Here is a 21,305-nt window from a genome sequence, read left to right as displayed (position 1 = left end):
ACTCCCTGGCCCCCTTCTGCACCATGCAGAAGCCCTTCTGCGGGGCCCGCTTCCAGGAGGGCACCGACCACTGCCGGAGGAAGATCAGCGTGGAGAACGCCAACATCATGAAGTGGAGATCCATGCACGGCAGAAAACCATAGCTGAGAGCAGCAGAGCCCAGGCAATAAAGCACTGAAACAGCAGCTGGCGTGACCTCAACGTCCCAGCAGTGTGTGAGCTACGGCCAGCAGCGAGCACTGTGCCAAGGGATGGGTGGGGACGCTGGGCCACTGCTCCCCAGAAAAATATGCAGTGTGGATTTTGCTCTAAAAACCTTGTCCAACTTGTCCTGCCATTTATTGCCCGCTGCACTGGGTGTCACAGCACAGGGCACTGAGTGAGTGAGTGGCCACCCAGCCCAGCTCCTCTGGCCTCGGCACAGGCTGGGCTGGAGCTCAGGGCATCACTGAAGGTTCACCTTGCACAACAGGGGCCTGGCGGCGAGCACAGAATTAGCACATCCAATTAGTGTTCCTCAGCTTAATTCCTTTTCCATAGGTGTTTTATGATTGTGTAATGCTGCTTTTTTTAGTAGAGTTATTCCTAATTTACTTTGGTGCAGAAGCAACACTGGGCTCTTTTACTTGTTAGGTAACTACAGTTGTCAGGTATAAACTATGTGTTATGGATAAACTCTCTGTGGGAGAGACCCAGGAGTCACATCCATTAATTTCTAGCCAAGGACTTGGCCCATGATGCTTTCTGGGGATATTTTATTCCTGAGTCCTTCTCAGAATGCTGCGTGTCAAAGTGAAAACAGCATTGGATTTGGCTGTATTGACATGGAGAATTTTTCATGGTAACCCATCGTCAGTGAAAATTGAATCTGCATTTAACTCCGCTGGTGTGAGCTGAGTTTGTAACACAGCAGCCAGGACACACTCCTGGGATGGGCAGAGTGCGGGACAACTTTGAGGAAAAACCACTCAATTAGCAGAGCCAAGACTGGACACGGGACCCTGCAGCTGGGGGGAGAGGGCCCTTCCCATCCCTGCTGTCTGCAATTAAAGCACTTAAACCTTTACCATTCAAAGCAATTATGTTTCTATATTTGACTCCTCACCCCAAATTCACCCTCCTGGTCACCCCTTCCAGGACTGAAGTGGTACTTCCCCCTCCCTGAATTCCAGGCTCTAGAGCCCCTCTGGAATCCTCTGGCAGAGTGAGGTGAAGGGAAAGCAAAAAGCAGTAACAGCACAGAGGATCCAGTGTGGTTTTCTCTCTTTCTTCTTACTCTGGTGCTGGTGCAAAAGTTGTTGCTCATGTGACACCAGCCCCCCCCAACTGATAAATGAAGTGGATTAAGAGATTAGCTCATCACAGAGAAAATTCCACCCTCCTAATCTTCTGCTGGGCCTGTAATCTGCAAGACTTCCCCATTTTACCTCTTTTCTATTTTAACCCTGACCTCTTAATGCCTGGCAGGAGCCCACCACCCCCCCCTGAGCCTCATTGGCTGGGGAGGGATTTGCTGGGTACTTAAATGTCACCTTCCCATCCAAAGGGAGTTCTGTGCTTTCGGGTTTTCCCAGGAAGACGAGTCTCCCGTGTCCATCACCACCACGGAACCTGTACAGCACCAGGCACTTCGGGCTTTCCTGATGCTCTGACCCCTGCAGTGCTGGGGACGTCTGGACTTTGAAGGCAAGAAGCAGAATTGTGAAATTTTTTTCCTAAATTTCACAAACCCTCCATTTTCAGCTGCAAAGGGACCAGCACTTGGTGTGGAGATGGGGAACATGGACGGGAAAACCGTGGAGGAGCTGAGCACCACCGAGTGCCACCAGTGGTACAAGAAGTTCATGACGGAGTGTCCTTCTGGCCAGCTCACCCTCTACGAGTTCAAACAGTTTTTTGGCTTGAAAAACCTGAGTCCAGCAGCGAACAAATACGTTGAGCAAATGTTTGAGACATTTGACTTTAATAAGGTAAATATTGTCCTTCCCACTCGGCTGCGCAGGGATCGGCCGTGTCTGCGCCCTGGGATCCTGTGTGCTGGGGCTGGGTGGGTGTGAGAGAGAAACGGTTCTGAGTATGTACAGCCTGATTTACTGTGGCCTCATAAATTGTAGAATCAGTTCTGGAACGTGAAAAATGCCAGGAAAAGCTCTTCACCCACTGCCTGCTCTGCGAAAACACAGAGACACCTCCCAGAACTGATATTTTCCTTTTAAAACAGTGGGGTTTTATCTGGCAGTCTTTGATCCCTTTAAAATGAAGTGCCCTTTAATCCTTAAACACTGGATGTTGTGACAGTAAGGACTCAGTGGTGTGAGGACAAGGGCTGCATTCATGCAGGGACAGCACGAGCCACCGTCCGCAGAACAGATCGGGGCTGTTTGCGTTGTTTGAAACTGTAAATGGATTGCAGTGGGATTGATTTTATTCCATGTGCTCCCTGCCATGGGATAAGGAGCTCGGGCTCCCTGTGGAGAGGCTTTGTGCTGGACCCCTGGGGCGGGGCAGTCCTGGAGCAGGTATTTGGGAAGGCAGTCCCAGAGCAGGTGTTTGGGAATGCTGCTCCCCCAGCTCGGGAGCTGTGCCAGGGAAGCAGATGGATGCTGTGTCTCCAACAGGAAACAGCATCCTCCTCTACTTGTAAATGATGTGAAATTGCACCTCCTGAGCGATGAGGAATTTATTTCATGGCAACCCAAAGGGCTTAGTGGTATTAATCCCATTGACAAAAATGCAAATCAGGCCCTAAATCCTTCAGGTGTTTGGTTTGTGCCTTGGCCTTTACCTTGCTCACTGCCCTGTGCTTGAATGCACTCCTGAAAAGGGAATTGATGCACAGGAAATCCTGCTGGGAAAGGGGCTTAGTAGCTATTTATACCTAATCTGGCTCCGGCAGCAGGGGGATAAAGCAGATGATCTCCTCTGGAACCGGCCCTGGCCCTGCAGGGCCGTGGCTTTGTTCACTGACAAAATCCTGGCTTATGCTCTGCCCCTGGTTTGTAGCGGGAATCACGGAATCATTAAGGCTGGAAAGGGCCTCTAAGATCATTGAATGCAGCTGCTAAGCCAGCTCTGCCGGGTTCACCACTGAGCCGTGTCCCCAGTGCCACATCCACACGGCTTTTGAGCACTTCCAGGGAAGTGCCACAAGCCACAGCAAGAACCATTTCCCTTCAAAGTTCCATGGAACGCTCTGTGGTGGGCAGGAGGCATTTCAGCAACCTTCTGGAAGCTGTGAGCATCACAGGCAGTGTCTGGGGGAAGTTTGGTGGCCTGTGAGCTCATCCCAGCAGCTTTGCAGTGGTGCCACCACCCTGGGTCCAGCTGGACGTCTCAAACACCGTGGTGTGAGCTGGGTGGGCAAACACCCAGCAGGAAAGTCAAAGATAAAAGTGTTTGTGCTTTGGACATGACCAAACGTGGAGCAGGTACAGAAATGGCACAAGGACAGAGAAACACCTTCCCAGCCCGAGATGTCAGCAGTGTGCTGGGGTGACTCCTGATTTTACTCCTCTCCTGGAAATGAGACCCCCTTGCAGGAGCAAGGAGCTGTAGGTGTGTGCAGGCAGGACGAGGTTGGGTAATGTATCAGGGTTCATCTACATGAACCTCTCTGACCTCTGAATTACCACTGCTTTGGGCTGGTAATTAATGCCTCGCATGTGTTAATTCCCTGAGCGCAGCCCAGCTCTCAGTCCCCAAGCCAGGTCCACCCACCCACCCAGTGCCTTCCCAACCTGTAACGGTCCAAGGTGGACCTGATGATCTTAGAGGCCTTTCCCAGCCTTAACGATTCTGTAATTCTATGATTCTACGACATCTCTGTGCAGATTAGGTGGAACCTTGGCTTTAACCACTGTGCTCCACAAGCCCCTGGTCTCAGGGTCGAGGGAGCAGCTCCAGAGGGGACTTCCAAAAGTGACCAGGAAAATCACTTACTGCCTGCCTCTCTGCTTTTAATCTCACCATAGCTTCTAAACTTCTGCTTTTAGGATGGCTACATAGATTTTATGGAATATGTGGCAGCTCTGAGCCTGGTGCTGAAGGGGAAGGTGGATCAGAAGCTGAGGTGGTATTTCAAGCTCTACGACGTGGACGGGAATGGCTGCATTGACCGGGCTGAGCTGCTGAACATCATCAAAGTGAGTGGGCTCAGCTTTTCCATTCCTGCCACAGATGGGCACTGGGTGCAGGGAGACAGGGAGGCTGTGACAGGAGCTCCCAACCCCGTGAATTCCATGGTGGATTAGCAGACACTGCCCAAACCTGCTGCCTGTCCTCTGCCAGTGCTCCCAGTGGGCGCCTCCTCGGCTGGACCTGCCTCCCACGCCCCCTCGGACACCCAGCAGCCCCTTGTCCTCTCCTGGCAGGCTGCTTAATGCTGTTCACTGAAACTGGGGCTGAGATAAGCACTTGAATTTAATCTAAGAGTTTTCAGAGGTGACCGGCTCCTGGCTTATGCCAGCACACCCACTAAATCTTGTAAAGCATTGATCGCCTTTTTAGGTGATTTTAATCTCCAGTTTTTTAGACAGAACTTATTCCTTTTAAAGCCTAACTGCCTGAAAACAAGTTTTAGCCCTGAAAAAGAGTTTGGCCTTTCATGTCTGGTCATTTGGCCACTTGTTCTGATGGACACACAAACCTGCAGAGCACTCAGTAACTCCCTGTGCCCCTCGCTCCCTCCAGGCCATTCGATCCATCAACCGCTGCAACGAGACGATGACGGCGGAGGAGTTCACAGACATGGTGTTTAACAAAATCGACATAAATGGAGATGGTGAGGACCTTCCCTGGGCAGTGCCACTGCTCCTGCCTTCCCCCTTACCTGCACTCCAGGCTGCCAGAACAACTCCTGCTGCTGGATGTCCCAAAACACCAGGACAGGGAGAGCTGGCAGAGGGGGGCTCCCTGTGAAGGTTGAGCTCCCCGTCCCCTCTGGGCTGCCCGAGGGGACACCGCCCACTTCTCCTCCTGGGTGGGGATCTGTGGTGGCATTTGGGGTACAATACACAGCGCTGAGACCCCAATTTCAGGGTCTGTACCTGTCCTGGGGGCAGCTGCGAGGGCAGCGCGGGGAGGAGCGAGGCTGCGGGGTTTGACAGAGCTGTTGTGACCGTGCTCTGCAGGTGAGCTGTCCCTGGAGGAGTTCATGGAGGGCGTGCAGAAGGATGAGATGCTTCTGGACATCCTCACGCGCAGCCTGGACCTGACACACATCGTGCGGATGATCCAGAACGACGGCAAGAACCCGCACGAGGGGGAGCAGGATGCCCAGGCTGCCCAGTAGCTCCTGGGCTGCTTTCCCTTCGCCTCCCCCCTGGCACTGTCACCTCGGATCGGGCTGTGGAGCTGGGAGCTCCCACTGACAGACACTGGGAGCAGGATCTGCCTGGGCAGCGAGAGGAGAGGCCTCTGCAAGGAGGGGGTGCAGAGCTGGGCTCGTCTCACACGGCTCTGGGATGGCCTTGGGGCCTCTGGACGCTGCTGCTGAGCTCAGAGGGGGCACAGCTGGGGCCCCCCAGGCAGGGGAGCAGCACGAGGCTGTGCAGGTCAAGAATGCACCGAGAGCACCCCAAAATTCCCACTGAGGCCGTGGCCAACAGCTCCTCGGGGGGGTCCAACCCCTGGGCTGCCCAGGACTTGGCCCCAGTGAGAGGGGTCCTGGAAAAGCAGATCTAAACCTTCTCCTTCCATTTCTATTTCCAGAGCAAGCAATCACTGGTTTTGGTCACTCCTTCCTTCACTTGTTATTATTTGGTCAGCAGTGATTAGTGATAATGCGAGTTAAAACATTTATGAGCTAGAAAAAGGGGAGGGGTGAATGCAGTGGCTTTTCTCTGTTCAAAAGCATTAAAAACATCGAATGGTGCCTTTTTTAAAGAACCCCCTGAAGTGTACGGGAATGTGTCTCCCTGAAGCATCTGGAAGGAAGGAAGCGCTCCCAGATAAGCAGAATCAGCAGTGCAGTAACCCGAGAGGGAGGAGCGCTGTAGGACTATTCCCGCACCTTTCACCGCCTGGATAAGGAGTTCCAGGAGGTTTTGGCTCCCATGTCTGCGTGGGCTTTGAAGGGGGAGCTGCTAGAGAGGGGTGAGGCTCAGCTCTGAGCGCCCACAGTAGCTGAGGACTCCTGAGCAGGCCCTGGGGCCCAGCACCTCCAGGGTGGGATCACGGCCAGCCCCCACAGAGCCCAGAGCCAGCTCCTCCCTGGAGCCCGCGGGCAGAGCTGCCTCGTGCCCCGAGCCGGGGCTGCCCAGGACCCCGACACGCACAAGGGCGGCTGCGGGAGCGCAGCCTCGCCCCAAACCATCCCTGAGCTGAGCTGGGAAGAGGTTCCTCACCAACCAGAGCAGTCCCAGGCGTGGTGAGGCAACACAGGACACCAGGAAGGATTTCTTGCCCAGCTGAGAGTTTTGCTATTTAGCACTGGGTGTTTGCAATTCACAAGCAGCTTTCTGACCATTTTTCCTGTGCATCTTTTTCATTTGACAGAGTTTTACCTGGAAGCTTTTGTACTTCCAGTCCTACAGTGAACCAATAAAGGTGTTTTACAATATTATTTCAGGTCGTGCTTCTTCTCTCTTCCAATCAATCCTTCTCTTTCCAGCAGGACAGATTAAGTGGCTCACACAAGTACAGAAACTGCTCTGGGGTTGTTCTCAGGCTCACAAACCACCCTGGACAGGAGCCCTGGATGGGCCAACTTGTCCACTCACGGCAGTGCAAGAGGGAGCAACTGCAACCCCTCATTAGAGGTGGGCTGAGCTGTTTATTCAGAGTGTAACTCTCCTTCTTGCAGCAAAACCAACTCCCCCACAAATGACCAGCACAAAACTCAGAGTCCTTTGGCTTTGCACCAGCACGAGGAGGGAGCTGAGCTCAGCGTGGGCTTTCTGAGCAGCCTCCCTGGGCAGAGACGCCTCTCCTCTGCCCCCCGGGAGCAGCAAGAAGCAGCTCTGAGCAGCCAGATTTCTATTTATAAAGCCAAAGTTGTTCTAAAAGGGCTGTCTCAGAACTGCCCTCAGGCAAAAAGCACCTTTCAAACCTCAGCGTCTCTCTCCAAAGGATGTTTTTTCAGCCTCTAAGAGAGCAAATATGAAATAATTAAAAACTAATACGATGAGTGTCTCGGCCTTAACTCATGCATAATTAATTTATTTCAAAATCCTGATGGCTGCTGAGGTGCCTCGGGCATGCTGCTCACCCCTGTGCCACCACGCCGCAGCGGGGAGGCAGCACGGGCTCTGCTGAGCATGGGGGGAATTTTTGGGAGCTGCCCTCAGCCTGATCCCCTGATGGGGTGATTCTCGCTGATATCCCATCCCAATCCCCGCTTCCTGTCGCCCCTGTCCCCATCCCCGTCCTATCCCCGTCCCCATCCCTGTCCCATCCCTGTCCCATCCCCATCCCCATCCCATCCCTGTCCCATCCCCATCCCATCCCCGTCCCATCCCCGTCCCATCCCTGTCCCATCCCCTCCCCATCCCCGTACCCATCCCCGTCCCATCCCCGTCCCATCCCTGTCCCATCCTCATCCCATCCCCGTCCCATCCCCGTCCCATCCCTGTCCCATCCCCTCCCCATCCCCGTACCCATCCCCGTCCCATCCCCGTCCCATCCCTGTCCCATCCCTGTCCCATCCTCATCCCATCCCTCTCCCATCCCTGTCCCATCCCCGTCCCATCCCCGTCCCATCCCTGTCCCCATCCCTGTCCCATCCCCGTCCCCATCCCCATCCCTGTCCCATCCCTGTCCCATTCCCGTCCCATCCCTGTCCCCATCCCATCCCCATCCCTGTCCCATCCCCGTCCCCTTCCCCGTCCCATCCCCATCCCATCCCCTCCCCATCCCCGTACCCATCCCCGTCCCATCCCTGTCCCATCCTCATCCCATCCCCGTCCCATCCCCGTCCCATCCCCGTCCCATCCCCGTCCCATCCCTGTCCCATCCCTGTACCATCCCTGTCCCATCCTCATCCCATCCCTCTCCCATCCCTGTCCCATCCCCGTCCCATCCCTGTCCCCATCCCCGTCCCATCCCTGTCCCATCCCCGTCCCCATCCCATCCCCATCCCTGTCCCATCCCTGTCCCATCCCTGTCCCATCCCTGTCCCATCCCTGTCCCATTCCCGTCCCATCCCTGTCCCATCCCTGTCCCATTCCCGTCCCATCCCTGTCCCCATCCCCGTCCCTTCCCCTTCCCCATCCCGGTTTTTGGGACCCCTTTTGTCCCCCCGCGCTCCCGCCGTGTCCGCCCGTCCCGCAGCGCCTTCTGCCGGCCCCGCCGGGAACAGCGGGAACGCGCCGGGCTCGGCCGCACGGACCCCAAACCCGAGGGGATCCCACAAGCGGGCGGCGGCAAAAACATCCCCGAGTGCATCCCCGGGGGGGTGCCCGAGAGGCACAGAAGTGCCACAAACCCGGTTCTCGGCCAGACGCTTCCCAAGCCCCTTTTCCGCAGGTTTTGGCTGCTCTGCCGGAGCTCCGGCGCTCCCGCAGCACTCCTGCAGCACTCCTCAGATCCCAGAATATCCCCTAAATGCAGGATCTTTAAGGGTGATGCCCTTGAGACACTTTCTAAACTTCTGAGGTGCACTTAACTTTGAAGAAAAGAAAGAAGAGAAAGAAGAGAAAGAAGAGAAAGGGAAGGAGAAGGAAGAATAGTAAGGAAAGGAAAAGGAAGGACAGTAAGGGAAAGAAAGAAAAGGAAAGAAAGAAAAGGAAAGAAAGGAAGGAAAGGCAGGCACGAAGGCAGGAAGGAAAGAAAGGAAGAAAAATAAAGAAGGAAAGGGAGGAAAAGAAGGAAAGGGAGGAAAGGAAGGAAAGGAATTTTGCCATGGCACAGCTGAGCACAGGCACTGCAAGAAAACCACTGAGACCACAGCCAGTCCCTGCAGTGACCAGCACGGGGCTGAGGAGGTCACTCCGGCTTCCCACAGGAGATTTTCAAAGGGAACTTGGCCACGGGTGCTTCGGGAGTGACCTGGACACAAACCCTACCCCGGGCAGCCCCGAGTCCCGGGGGAGCCGCCGCTGCCCAAACCTCGGCTGCACACGGAGCACGGCCGAGCACAGAGCGGGTGCGAGGATCCTCCCTCCTCCTCCTCAGCCTTTCATTGCTGCTGCTCAGCGCCTTCTCCAGGGATGCATCTCCCAGAGAGTTTTAGGATGTGATGCCTCCTTGGCTCCTGCTCCCTCTTCCCTTCAACAACAGCCTCAGCTCCACTTTCCAACCTGATCCTTCCACCTTGAGTCCTGCCCAGCTGCAGGGACATCAAACCCGGGAGCAGATGGTAGCCCGGAAAAATCACACGGCATTTGTCTTTTCCAAGCCATCCTGTTTCCCAATTTAGAGCAGAAAGAAATCCAATCAGTCAAATCCAATTCAAGCTGGGCCTAAGTCTGGAAAACCGATTATGCAAAATGCCTGACATCAGTGCTTGATGTGAATGTTGAATGGAGTTTGGGAGGACTCAGGGTGTTTATACCCAGGGATTTAAAAATAGCACTAAGGCCAAAGCACCTTTGATTTCTTGACAAAAGATTACAATTGATAAGAGGAACAATTTTCCATTGGGTTATGCCAGCTCTGACACAAACACATCCCCTGCACCTCCATCCCACACCTGCCCAGGCCACAGGACATGGAACCACCCAGCTCCTGAGCCCTCAAGGGTCCTGTTTCAGTCCTGGAAGGGTTAAAAGAGAAGCGTCTGATTGCAGCAGTCAGCTCACTTTATTTAAGCACCTATTTCAAGTTCCATTGAGAAACATTATTTTTTAAATGATACTCTCATGGTTCCTGCTGTCATCACAGGAAGTTAAACAGAAGAGGCTCCTTCCCTACTCTGCCTCTGCAACAGCGTCGTCATCTCTGCCTTATCTCTGCCTTATCTCTGTCTTACCCAGCTGTTCCAGCAGCTCCTCCCCTAAATTCAATATATCAGACTCACAGGCTACAGTTTCAGTCAGATACTCTGGTGCTTGCACAGATCTTCACCTAATTAACAAATAAGTACTACAAAACAAAGGTTTTTAATAAATATTTCTTTATTCAATTCCTGTTTTACAAAACTTCTACCAACATCTGTACAAGTGCTCACCAGGGGAGGGCTGCTGGCCTGGAGGTCCCCAGACAGCCCCTGCAGAGCCTGGGCTGACCGGGCGAGCAGAATTGGAGAATTTGGAGCATTTCAGTGAACCAGCAAAATGCAACTCTAGGAACTAAAGAGCCTCTCTAAAACTGTGCAAGAAGCAGAGCGTGTTACCTTGGTTGAGATGCTGAAATGTAAGGAATTCGAGATTTGTATCCTCCAATGAAAACATTTTTTTCACAAGCTGGAAAATCAATAAAAGTGAATGTTTTCATCCAAGCTCCCAAGTCAGATTTTTCTTTCGGATCTTTGGCTGATAAACTATTGACTAGAGAGAGCTTTGACCAACTGCCTCAGAGCAGCATAAAGCGTGAGTCTAATCAGCTCTGATAAGTCAGCTCACCACCAACTGGTCTGTATTTACAGAGAACTCACAGAAAGGCTGTTTCAAAGTGGAAATGTGCACGATCTGAACGCTAGCATTGATTTTGTCTTCTCCTGAACACTTCCTCATGGAATTTAAACTCTGGGTAAACTGACAAGACCACAAACCAGCAAACTAATCAGCTAATGAAAGTTCTCACAGTCCTAATTAAAGGCCACAAAAAAGGGGCTGTAAATCTTTTCATTGGTATGACCTGGCCCACTGATCCCATGGGAAAATTAAAATGAAAGAGACAAACTCATGTTATTTTCCTGGGGAGTTTTTTTCTTGTAAATGAACCAATACATCCAATAAAGTTGAACCAAAATATTGATTCAACCCAAATTCATTTTCCACACACATCTATGTAGAAACACAGGTCAGGACAGCAGAGCTCAGCCTGCAACCTGTGTAAATTTTATATCTGTGGTCGGGGGCTAAATTAAGTCCAGTGTAAAACCACTGTACTGGAATTTTTGTCACTTTTTCCATTCTTTTCAAGGCCGGTTTAGACAGGGCTTGGAGTAACCTGATGTGGCATCCCTGCTCGTTGCAGGGGGGGTGGAACTGGAGGAGTTTTAAGGTCCCTTCCAACCCAAACCATCCATGATTTATGATTCCGTGGTCCTGCCAATGGAGCAGCACAAGTCCTCTCATTGCAGAGATACTGCCAAGCAAAACTCTGCTCTTCCCTCATCTCTGCTTCCATACTAAACTTCTCCCACTGCAGTGAAAATCCTGGAGCTCCTTGAGCTCATCCACTGTTCCCAGAGCAGGAAAAGCTGTTCCAGAGCGATGATTCCCTAAGAACCAGGGGCTCAAAAGGAGCCGAGTCACACCCGTGCCGTTCTGTCCTCTAAACGGGGCTGTGAAATGTCAGTGTTTGGAATCAGCACCTATCAGCCCCTCAGGCCTCGAGCAGGCAGAAGGAGCAGACTCTGGTCCCCAGGAGGGAGGGGAAGGAGTCCCTGCTCCTCCTGCCCAGTCCTCACGTTGTTTCCCTCAGCTCTGAGTGTTGTCCTGGCCACTGCTCTGATCCAATTCTCATTTTTGGTAGTTGTGTGTTGGTCTTCAGGAATCTGACATGAGCAGCAGTAAAGGCTACAAAACACACATCGAGACACCCTGAATGCCCAACACCTGCCAGAGCAGCTGTATTGGTGTGAGCTGTTGTAACTCTGCAGCAGTGAGCGATGCCAGCACCAGTCTGCTCTGGAGACAGCACCCCTGGCTCCTTTCCTCACCTCCCAGTCCCATCTGTCACCAGCTCCAAACCCTGCTCAGGGTCTGCTGCAGGAAGCCACAAAAAGTTTGTTCCTTGGGGTGTAACCAAAAACCAGAGCTGACAAACACAGTATTGTGTACACAAAAGGACTTATTCATGGGCCAGAAATAGTCCCTGGGTACCAGCGGTGCTCAGCACGTGGGTTTTACATCGAGATACGGCTCCTTAAACCACTCAGGTTTTCATCTGCATGCTGAGATCGAATTAAAAAGGAAAGTCACTACCAGGCTAGAGGAAGGGTCACACTTGGGAGTCAGCATCAGGTTTTCAGCTGTGCCAAACCCGAATTTTCTCAGAACAAAGCACTCTTCCTCCTCTGCTCAGTGATCCATCCCCCAGGGTTCACATCCATTTGCAACATCTTCATCACCCACTTGTCCCTCCTGGCTCCATCAATGAACTCATCAAGAGACAACTGCCCTGTGGGTGAGGAGGGGGACACGAGATGGGCAGTCAGAACACAGAGATAAGAGACAAGGAGGAGGCAGGAAGCAATTCCAGCCATGTGTCAGATAAAATGCTAATCAGACACGACCTTACTTAATTTCCCCACCTCTGCCAGGCCAGGCAGCTAAAGACAAACCAGGGGCTGTGACCCCGGGCATTCCCACCTGCCCCATCCAACAGGAGACTCCAGATGCTGCAGGGGCTCACCCAGGCTCTTCCAGGACCGGTGCCAGTCAGGTCCTGCAAGCCCCAGTTTGACTGGAACCAGCGTCTTTACTCAGCTCTTTGTGCTGGGATTGGGACCTGCCCTCTGGTTGCTGGGGGCTGTCAGAGGATGGGATCTGAGCGACATCCAAATCCAGACAGAGCAGTGACTCCTTGGTATTTTACATTAAAATAACAATGGAAAAGATTTCACCCTGCTGCACCTTCAAAGTCACTTTTGACTGTGGAACAGAGCAGAACCAAACCCAGCGTGTGCATTGTGAGTAACACAATAGAGCCAAGTGATCTCTGGGCAGCCAGGATCAGAGGCAGCCAGCCCAGCACAGGTGAGCTCTCATCAGGCAGGAATGCAATCTGTGCCATCCATCACTCACCATCCCCGTTCTCATCCACCAGCTGAAATATCCTGTCCACCACCTCCTCTGGTGTCAGCAGCGGGGTCCTGTCCTCCACGTCCGACCAACACACCCTCTTCAGCCTGTAGATGGACTGAAAGGAGTTCACAAATTAGGAAAGGGACTGGAAAATGAAAAGCAGTGAACTCCATTATCATCCCAACACTGAGAAGGTCTTTTTCAAAGGCTGTGGGTTTAACCTTTCTGAAAAGATCTGCCCCTCAACAGCCTCAGATCTAGAACAGAACCCCTGACCTTATGCCTACCCTCACTGCACGTTAATTACCTCATTTGCTCTGTGCAGCTGCTGCCCTCCTGTTTCCCTTACACATATTGGCCAGACCTCAGGGTTTCTTTGCAAAGAACAAAGCAACAGTTCCACAGACGGAAAAAATCATAAGCCTTGACTGTGATTTTTTCCTAACATCCAAAGCCAGGCACATCTGGACTAACCCAGCCCTCTCTCTGGGGAAGCTGTGCCCAGGCTGCAGATCAAACCTGTATTAGCACAGATTTTGACCCCCAGTTTCTGCTCCCCTTTGCCATGGGAAAGGGTCAGATTTTATCTACTCCTGTGGCACCACCTGTCCATCGTTACCTTTACTGCTTAGGCTGAAGGGTTTTGTCTAAAGTCTTCCCAGAGAGAGGATTAGCAGTGGCCTCACAGTTCTGGACAATTCTTGGTTGACCTCAAAACTATAATGGGTCGTGGCCCAGACAGGCTGCCCTGCTGCCACACCAGCTGCTGCAGGTGACCAGCTGCTCACCCTCCCCAGCCGGAGGCCCTGCTGTCCACAGGGGCAATTCCTGGCACTGCACTCCCCTGAGATGCTCAGATGGGTGATAAGCAGTGGTTATCACCCTGCCAGGCAGTGCTGTGCAGGGGAACCATCCCTGCGGTGCTGCAGCACAGCCACCGAGATATTTCAGCTCAGGTAAGAGCACAGGTACCTGTCCCTGGCTGCCTGCTCAGCCCCACAGCATCCTTCAGGTTGGAAAAGAGACCTTCAGGATCCTCCAATCCAACTGTTCCCCCAGCACTGCCAAGGCCACCCCTAACCCCTGTCCCCAGCTGTCACATCTACACAGCCTTTACATCCCTGCAGGGATGGTGATTCCTGTGTCACGGCTGGACAACACTTTCAGTGAAGAAATTTTTCCTGATAATCATCTAAACCTCCCCTGGTGAAACTCGAGGTGATTTCCCCTTGTTCCATCACTTGGCAGAAGACACCAGCTCCCACCCTGCCAACCAAACCATGGAGTCACTGCGAGGCCTCTTCTCACAGCTCCACACCATCACTGGTTACATCCAAGGCAGGACACAGCAGAAACCCAGAAAGGCACCGGTACAAAGGAATTTCGGTGCTAATTGGTGCCTCTCAGGGTATTCTCACCAACCACCCAGCCAGGACACAGCCCCAGCAAGGGCATGGGGTGAAACCCTCCTCCCCAGGCCAGCACAGGGAACCTTGGTGCTGAGAGGTTGAAAAGAAAGGCAGAGCAGAGCTCCAGGATCTCCAGAACCCAGAGGGTGCATTTCTGGGCAGCAGCAGGGCCAGGCTGCCCACAGTGGGTACAGCAGAGCCCTCAGACACCCCAGCAGGCTCCAAACCCTTTCACCAAGGTCAGGCATTTTCACTTCATCACCATCCACAGCTGCCCTGAAACCTGATTATCACAAACCCCATACACATCATAACATTGCCAAAGAGCAGGGATTGCTTAAAAAAGTGATTGGGCAATGCCCACTTACTTCAACAATTTCCAGCAGCTCAGGTTTATCTATGCAGCCATTCCCATCCTTGTCATACACTTTGAACGTCCACCTCAGCTTGTGTTCCAGTTTTCCTCGTAAAACAAGATTCAAGGCAGCTACGTATTCCAGAAAATCAATGGTGTTATCCTGTGGCAACAGAAAAGCAGCAGCTGGATGACATTAACTGGGTAGAAAGTTGATAGAGAACTGCTTTACAGATTCCAGAAAACCTGGGTTAAAACTGCCAAAAGGATAATGCATGGGACAGGTCTTTGTCAGGCACTGTAAAGAAGGTTTGGAGCAGTTCAGGACCAGCAGCAGGCACAGCCACACCCTGTGCACCTCCTCCCCCATCCTGTCACGCACCAGCAGCCCTTAAAACCAGATTCTCTGTCCTGTCAGGGAAGCTCCCATAAATTAGGAATGGGACTTCATCTTTTATGCACAGTTTGCTCTGCTACCTTTTCTGCACAGCTTTCATAACAGAATTTGGGACCCGAACCTTTCATTTTTTGCAGGAATTTGGGTTTTTACAACTTGGAATTCTGAGACAAGCCTGACCTGCCCACATCTTCCATGGCCTTTTTTAATCCTTTCTCACAAACTGACTTTTGCTGCCACTTCAATGTGATTTTGCTGCTGTTTTCAAAGGGAGCTTAAGGGAGATGAGTTGATCAGAGATGAACAACCTGAGTCCCCCTTTCCTGTATGGATACAAGGGACAAACATCCCCACACTTGGAATGTGATCGAGAGCTTCAGGAAAAAAATAATTGAACCATTTGGCAAACGTTGCTCACCCAAGGCAGCTGAGTTCCACTCTTTGAGAACCCAAAGCATCCCAGGCTGCCCGTGGCAGCAGTGCAGGGGATGCAGGAACTGTGACTAAACCAGAAAACCCACTTCTCCCAGGTGTCTCATGACAAATACGGCAAAGGGAATCAAGACCAGAATGTCTGAATTGTTCAGCATTCCTTTCCTTCTGGAAAGCAAAGCTAAAATCAATATTTTATTACAAACCACCTGTTCATACTTGATGCAGACACTTCCTCCGACACAGAACAAGCCTGAATAGGACTTTCCTGCACTGTAATTTCCCCCCTATCTCAACAGAGAGATGTTTCTGCCATGTGGGAGCCTTGGCTGTTTGAGGGCGTTACAACACTGTCTCAAAGTGTGACTGCCTAAATTAATTCAATCTTAGTCCTTTCAGGGGACATTCTGACCTTAATTTAGGTAGAGATTTGAGGAGATAATCCAGACCAGCCTGTGCTCCTTCTCCTGCCCTCGGGGGTTCCTCGCCCCCACCTCAGTCCCATGAAGGGTGGGCACAACCCAAACACCTCCCCACTGCAGAAATTGTTACACAAATACCTGTAAAACCTTCTCAGCACTTACCCCATTCTTGTCAAAAGCCCTGAACATGTTCTCCACATACTCTGCTGCTTCCTGATTATCCTGGACCCCGAAGAACCTCTTGAACTCGTGCATGAAGAGGGTCCCACTGGGACATTCCACCACAAACTTCTTATACCATTCCTGCAGCTCTGCAACATCAATCTCTCCTTGATCCTCTTCAGCATTGGTGAACTGCTGTCCCATTTTCCCCCAGAAAGCAGGATTAAAAACAGAAGGAAAAGAAGAAAAGTCCTTTGTTCTTTTTCTTCTTGCTGTCTCGTGCCTCTGTCTGATGTTAATGCTGTGTCACCTTCTCTCTTCTGTGTTTTAGTTTCTTGTTCCTCCTCCCCTGCCCAGCTCCCGGTGCTGCAGCTCCGTGTGCTCCCCAGGAGATCTGAGAGTGGCTCCTCTGCCCCGGAGCACAGAGCACTGGGCACGGATAAAAATAACTAAAGATCATTAGAAGATTCCCACCCATGAGCCCCAGAGACCTTCAGATGTTCTGAGCTGTGCCCTATTTAGAAGCAAACTCCAGGGGCTCAGTGTCTTTCTACACATTAATACCTCCATGTCAAAGAATTTGGGAGCCGAGGTTCCCTTTGCACACAACACACAGCCCCGCTCTGTCCTGTAGAGTCTTCCAGAGGAAAAAAGGGATTATAGGGGAAGGAACATTTATCTTTGCAATGCTGGCTTGTATTACCTGCCTGTGGGGGTTGCTCAGTGCTTCAGTGAGAGGGGGCATAGGAAAAAACAACAATCACAGAGGGGAACTCCTGAGAAAACAAACACTTCCATAAAGAAACCTGCTAATGCATTAAATTAACTGAATGTCTGCTGTAGCTGTGCTCTACAAAATGGTTGAGAGAATTAGTGGAGGCACCTGGATACAAACACACACATTCCTCTTATTGTCACATCTCCATCTTATAGCTTTAAGCTAAAAAGAACAGGAATTATGTCCATATTTTTAGAGCATATTCTTCTTATTTCCTTCCCCTTTTTGTGTCCATGGGAATTCCCCTCCTGCCTACCCTTCCCCCTGACCCTCATTTACTGAGTTGATTACAGACACCAAGTGTGGCTCTTCCTTCCCTGGGCTCCTTCTGTCCAGCACCGCTCACAGCCGTGGCTCAGCCCCTCCTCTCCACATACACAGAGCCCTTTCCTTCTCCTGCAGGAGCCACCAGCTTTTCTCCACACCAAACCAGTTGCTCTGAACCCAGTCTGTGTCCACTGGAAAGAATGACCTGAGCTATAAATGTGCCCAAGCCAGCCTGATATCTTCATTAAGAGGATTGGAGCAGCATTAATAGAAAACAATAGATTCTCCTATCCTAATGCCAAGGTCCAGATGGATTTAAGCTGCTCACTTTTTTGGAACAATTTTTGGTGTTGGTTAGGTAAGAAGAGCCTCTCTCATGGAAGAATACTGGCTAAGAACCAGGCTGAAATTTGAATTTGATATTGCAGAACAGTAGAGCAATTCATGCAGCACTGTAAGAGTGGGATTTGCTCTGAATGCACTGACACCTGCAAGTAACCCAGCAGTGTACTAGGTGCATATATATATATAAAATATATATATATACATACAGAGATTTGCAGGAGTCTAATACAACCTTACACTGTTACATGTAAGGATACCCAGGCAAGGTTTGGTTTCACTTAAAAGAAGAGCAAAGAGAGGATAGAGACAGCACAGCAGAAGCCTAGAGATGGATGGGAAGGGCCAGAGAAGTTGCCAGAAAATTTAAGACTGTTCTATTTAAATTAAAGCATTTTTATATAATAATATTCTTGTCTATCCTCGCGCCCAGAAGAACGCAACACAGTTAATGAACTCAACCCTTCCCTTTGGAAATGCTTCAGCTGAATTTCACCTCTGACTTGGAGATGCCTCGTCCACAACAGAGCAGCTCAAGGGCTGGCTCATCAGAAAAATAACAGTAAATCCATCCCCCCCCTGTTTTTCTCTTCATAGAGCTACTGGAAAGAAGTCTTTGGTAGCCACAGTCATGTTTATAAATTATTTTATATAATTTTTGGAATTATCTTGCCTGGTGAGGCCAGGAGTTCTCCTGGGGTCTCAAACAGCCCCAGGCCACAGAGGTGCTGCCAGGACAGCGGTGGGGAGGATCCATTCCCTTTTCCTGCAGCACAGCTGGGGAGTTTGGGATGTGCTGGGGTGAAGCCTCTCCACCATTTTGTGCAGCTCTCCTGCACGGAGCTGCCTGCTGGAATGCGAGTGCTGAGAGCGCACAGCAAGACTCCACATGCCCAGGACATTGTCTTGACTCATTGCATAATTTTGTTTTGCCTTATGGGAACTTGGTGCTCTGTTCCCAGGAGAGAAAATGGTTCCTCTTTGTTTTGATGACTGCAATCTTCTCCAGCCAGGAACAAAGGGCTGCAAGAGACCTGGAGTACAAAGCCCAGCTGCTGCTATTGCAGGTTTCATGGCATACAATCGTGTTGATAAAATAGTGATATTAATTTGGCACTGAAATAAAGTAAATCCCATAGCTCCTGGTATGAAAATTCCTCTGCATGTCCTCTGTGTGCTCTGCAGACTGCACTGAGAGAGCTGCTGTCTCTCAGCCAGCAGGATGTCACTTAATAAGGCACATTTTATCAGTCAAATTACTTCTTACTTTGATTCAAAAAAACTGATGCAGATAGAGGTAAATATAAACAGAGAGAAGTAAAAATAAAAAGAGTCATTTCTAGAAAACACTGCAGTGAAGAGGTTGGTGCTGTTTGTCTGCCTGAAGGAGCAGGATCAGCGCTGTGTGTTGTGTCAGAGCGAACACTTCGGATGATCAGTTACAAACAGGTAACATCTGATTGCATGTCCTGCCTAATGAGTTATCCCTGGATTATCACCTCTACAGCTCCAAAGCTCCGGAGTTTCCCAGCCAAGAGCATGGAAAAAGACAGCCTATTTCCCGTCAGCTGCCTACCCCAACGTGCTGCCACACGCTTCAGCACAGGCTGGTAGAAACTCAAGAGGAAAAAAAAAACCACCAAACCCTGCAGAGGGCTGGGAAGACTCATTTGTTTGGCATCTGTGTCGGTGCTGGGAAGGCAGCAGTGGCTGTGGCAGAGGCAGCAGGGTGCTGGCAGGCACAGCTGCCTGCCAGAGGGGACCAGCTTCAGGGAGACTGCAGGCAGGACTGGACCCTTCTCCCGAGCTGGAGCTCCCAAGCTGGAGCAGTCCTCACCCAGCTGTTTTGCCACATTGCTCCATTTTTTAAATCCCCCAGCCCTGACCTGCGGGTTGGGCATCTTGAGTGTCCTTCCAGTGTGCCCAGGAAGGGCAAAACTCCACCCAGGCAGCTCCCAGCACTGCCACAGACAGCCAAGGCAGCAGGAGCACGAGCAGCAGCACTGCTGGTGGCTCCTTCCACAGCTCCCCAAGCATCCACCACAAACAAAGCCAACCCAAAGCATCCTTAAATTTCCCTGTCGTCGCCAGGCGAGATGGAGGCGTGGACAGCAGGAATGCAGGGAGGATGAACGGCAGTTTTTGTGCTGACCCATCTGAGGAGAGATCAAAGAGCCTGGAGTTCAGCCCAATATCTCCCTGTGTCTCTTCCCAGTTGCTCCCAAAATTGTCCTACCACTGCATGTTTTTATACAGCAGGAATAACAAGGGTGTTTCATTGCAGGAGCAGCTGTCCCTTGATTTACACATCAGAAATGGTCAGGTACCACCAACGAAACCCATCCACTGCAGTGTCACCCAACATAGAGAGCACTGGCCCTGGGGTATCTTCTGCTGATTGCCAGAAAGATTTTCTTGTGTGCTGACAAACTCCTGCTAAATATTTCCTCTGAGTGGAATTCCATGCTGGATGAAGCCTGAATTATCCACCTTGCACTTGGCATCCGGCAAGGCAAACTTCCCCAGAAAAATGTTGAATTGTTTTGTCTGTGTGTGAAGATCTCCAACATTTTGTCTAGTTCCAAACTCTTGGCTCAGGACTGAGCTGTGGGTGTAAGTCAGCCTTCCCAAAGGCAGGGTTCAGCATTTTCCATAGGGCTCATGATGAGAAGGAGAAGGGAAATTCCCATTTTTTTCCTGGTTAATTGAAACTGAATGGTGAAGTATTGTATGATCCTTGAAACCAAGATTCACCACTGAGTCATGGCTCTCCACCTACAGGGAAAATAAATAAGACGCGAGGCTGGAGGGCAGGAGACTGCAGAGGGACCAGGGAGAAGCTGCTGAGCCCCTTCCCAGGGGTAGGTGTGACCCCAGAGTGGGGATGGAGGCAGGGAAGAGGGACATTTTTATGCTTTTCAGAGAAAAAAGTATGTGCTTGTGGCTTTAATCAGAGCTGACTTCAGGGTTTGGCTTCATCCCGTGCTGTCATTGACCGGATATGGACCTATATGGATGGATTTAGGACAAGAGGAAATGTACTTAAATTGTGCTAGGGGAGGTTTAGGTTGGATATTTGGGAGAATTTCTTCACTGAAAGGATGGACAAGCACTGGAACAGGCTGCCCATGGAAGCGGCAGAGTCACCGTCCCTGGAAGTGTTCAAAACCGTGCGGATGTGGTGCTAAGGGACACGGTTTAGTGGTGGGCCTGGCAGTGCTGGGTTAATGTTTGGACTCAATGATCTTAGAGGTCTTTTCCAGCCTTAATTATGCTGTGATTCTATGACTCAGCTGAATATGCTTTGAACTGCGAAAAAGCCCAGGAACTTTATGTTTTCTTCACAAAATATTCCATTTAAAAGGCAAAGATATCCCGTTTAAAAGCAAACTTCCTTTCCTAAATACTCCGTTTACAAGGGGAAAAAAAAAAAAAAATCCCGTGTGGAAGTTTCCTAAATACTCCATTTGACAGGAAAAGGGCCGCGGCAGAAGGCCGGGGGATCGGGCGCTCCGCTCGTCCCGGGTCCCCGTGCGGGGTTTGGGGGCTCTGCGGGCTCTGCGTGCGGTCCCCCCGCGGGGGCGGGGCGGGCGGCGCGGCTGCGCCGAGCGCACCTGGGCAGGTGAGGGGGAGGGCGGGGCGGGCGCTGGGCGAGCGCGGCCGCCGCTGCCCGAGCGCCGCTGCCCCACGCGTGGGCCCCGCGGGGCGGCCCCGAGCCCCCGCGGGACGGACCCGCCGCAGCCCGACGGACGGACGGATCGATCGATAGAAGACGGACGGACGGACCGGGTGAGCTGTGCGGGGCTCGGACGGGACCGGCCGCGGGATCCGCCCGGCCCGGGAGCCGCCGGGCGCGGCCCCGTCCCGCGTAGAGCTCCCGGGCGGAGCGG

General features: G+C 51.6%; 2 protein-coding genes across 2 annotated transcripts; one reads left to right on the top strand and one right to left on the bottom strand.

The window, feature by feature from the left end:
• Positions 1–1,537: 1,537 nt before the first annotated feature.
• Positions 1,538–6,562, top strand: GUCA1A (guanylate cyclase activator 1A). The gene is made up of 4 exons (XM_032133425.1): positions 1,538–1,970; positions 3,993–4,142; positions 4,690–4,780; positions 5,130–6,562. The coding sequence occupies exons 1-4, from the start codon at positions 1,773–1,775 to the stop codon at positions 5,288–5,290; spliced, it is 600 nt and encodes a 199-aa protein (XP_031989316.1). The 5' UTR covers positions 1,538–1,772; the 3' UTR covers positions 5,291–6,562.
• Positions 6,563–10,032: 3,470 nt separating this feature from the next.
• Positions 10,033–16,458, bottom strand: GUCA1B (guanylate cyclase activator 1B). Its single transcript, XM_032133367.1, has 4 exons — positions 16,029–16,458; positions 14,629–14,778; positions 12,852–12,966; positions 10,033–12,225 (listed from the first exon to the last, which is right to left on the bottom strand). The coding sequence occupies exons 1-4, from the start codon at positions 16,230–16,232 to the stop codon at positions 12,098–12,100; spliced, it is 597 nt and encodes a 198-aa protein (XP_031989258.1). The 5' UTR covers positions 16,233–16,458; the 3' UTR covers positions 10,033–12,097.
• Between the last annotated feature and the right edge of the window lie 4,847 nt (positions 16,459–21,305).

Source organism: Corvus moneduloides, chromosome 24 (assembly GCF_009650955.1).
Source record: "Corvus moneduloides isolate bCorMon1 chromosome 24, bCorMon1.pri, whole genome shotgun sequence".
Taxonomy (NCBI): domain Eukaryota; kingdom Metazoa; phylum Chordata; class Aves; order Passeriformes; family Corvidae; genus Corvus; species Corvus moneduloides.
The sequence above is the reverse complement of the archived record's forward strand: the minus strand, read 5'-3'. Positions and strand labels throughout refer to the sequence as shown.

Excerpts from the sequence above, each read along its gene's own strand:
- GUCA1A (XM_032133425.1), top strand. The coding sequence starts at position 1,773 with ATGGGGAACATGGACGGGAAAACCGTGGAGGAGCTGAGCACCACCGAG. Across the intron at positions 4,143-4,689 it reads AGCTGCTGAACATCATCAAA|GCCATTCGATCCATCAACCG; the intron begins GTGAGTGGGCTC and ends CGCTCCCTCCAG. Across the intron at positions 4,781-5,129 it reads AATCGACATAAATGGAGATG|GTGAGCTGTCCCTGGAGGAG; the intron begins GTGAGGACCTTC and ends CGTGCTCTGCAG.
- GUCA1B (XM_032133367.1), bottom strand. The coding sequence starts at position 16,232 with ATGGGACAGCAGTTCACCAATGCTGAAGAGGATCAAGGAGAGATTGAT. Across the intron at positions 14,779-16,028 it reads GGGCTTTTGACAAGAATGGG|GATAACACCATTGATTTTCT; the intron begins GTAAGTGCTGAG and ends CTGTTGCCACAG. Across the intron at positions 12,967-14,628 it reads AGCTGCTGGAAATTGTTGAA|TCCATCTACAGGCTGAAGAG; the intron begins GTAAGTGGGCAT and ends AACTCCTTTCAG.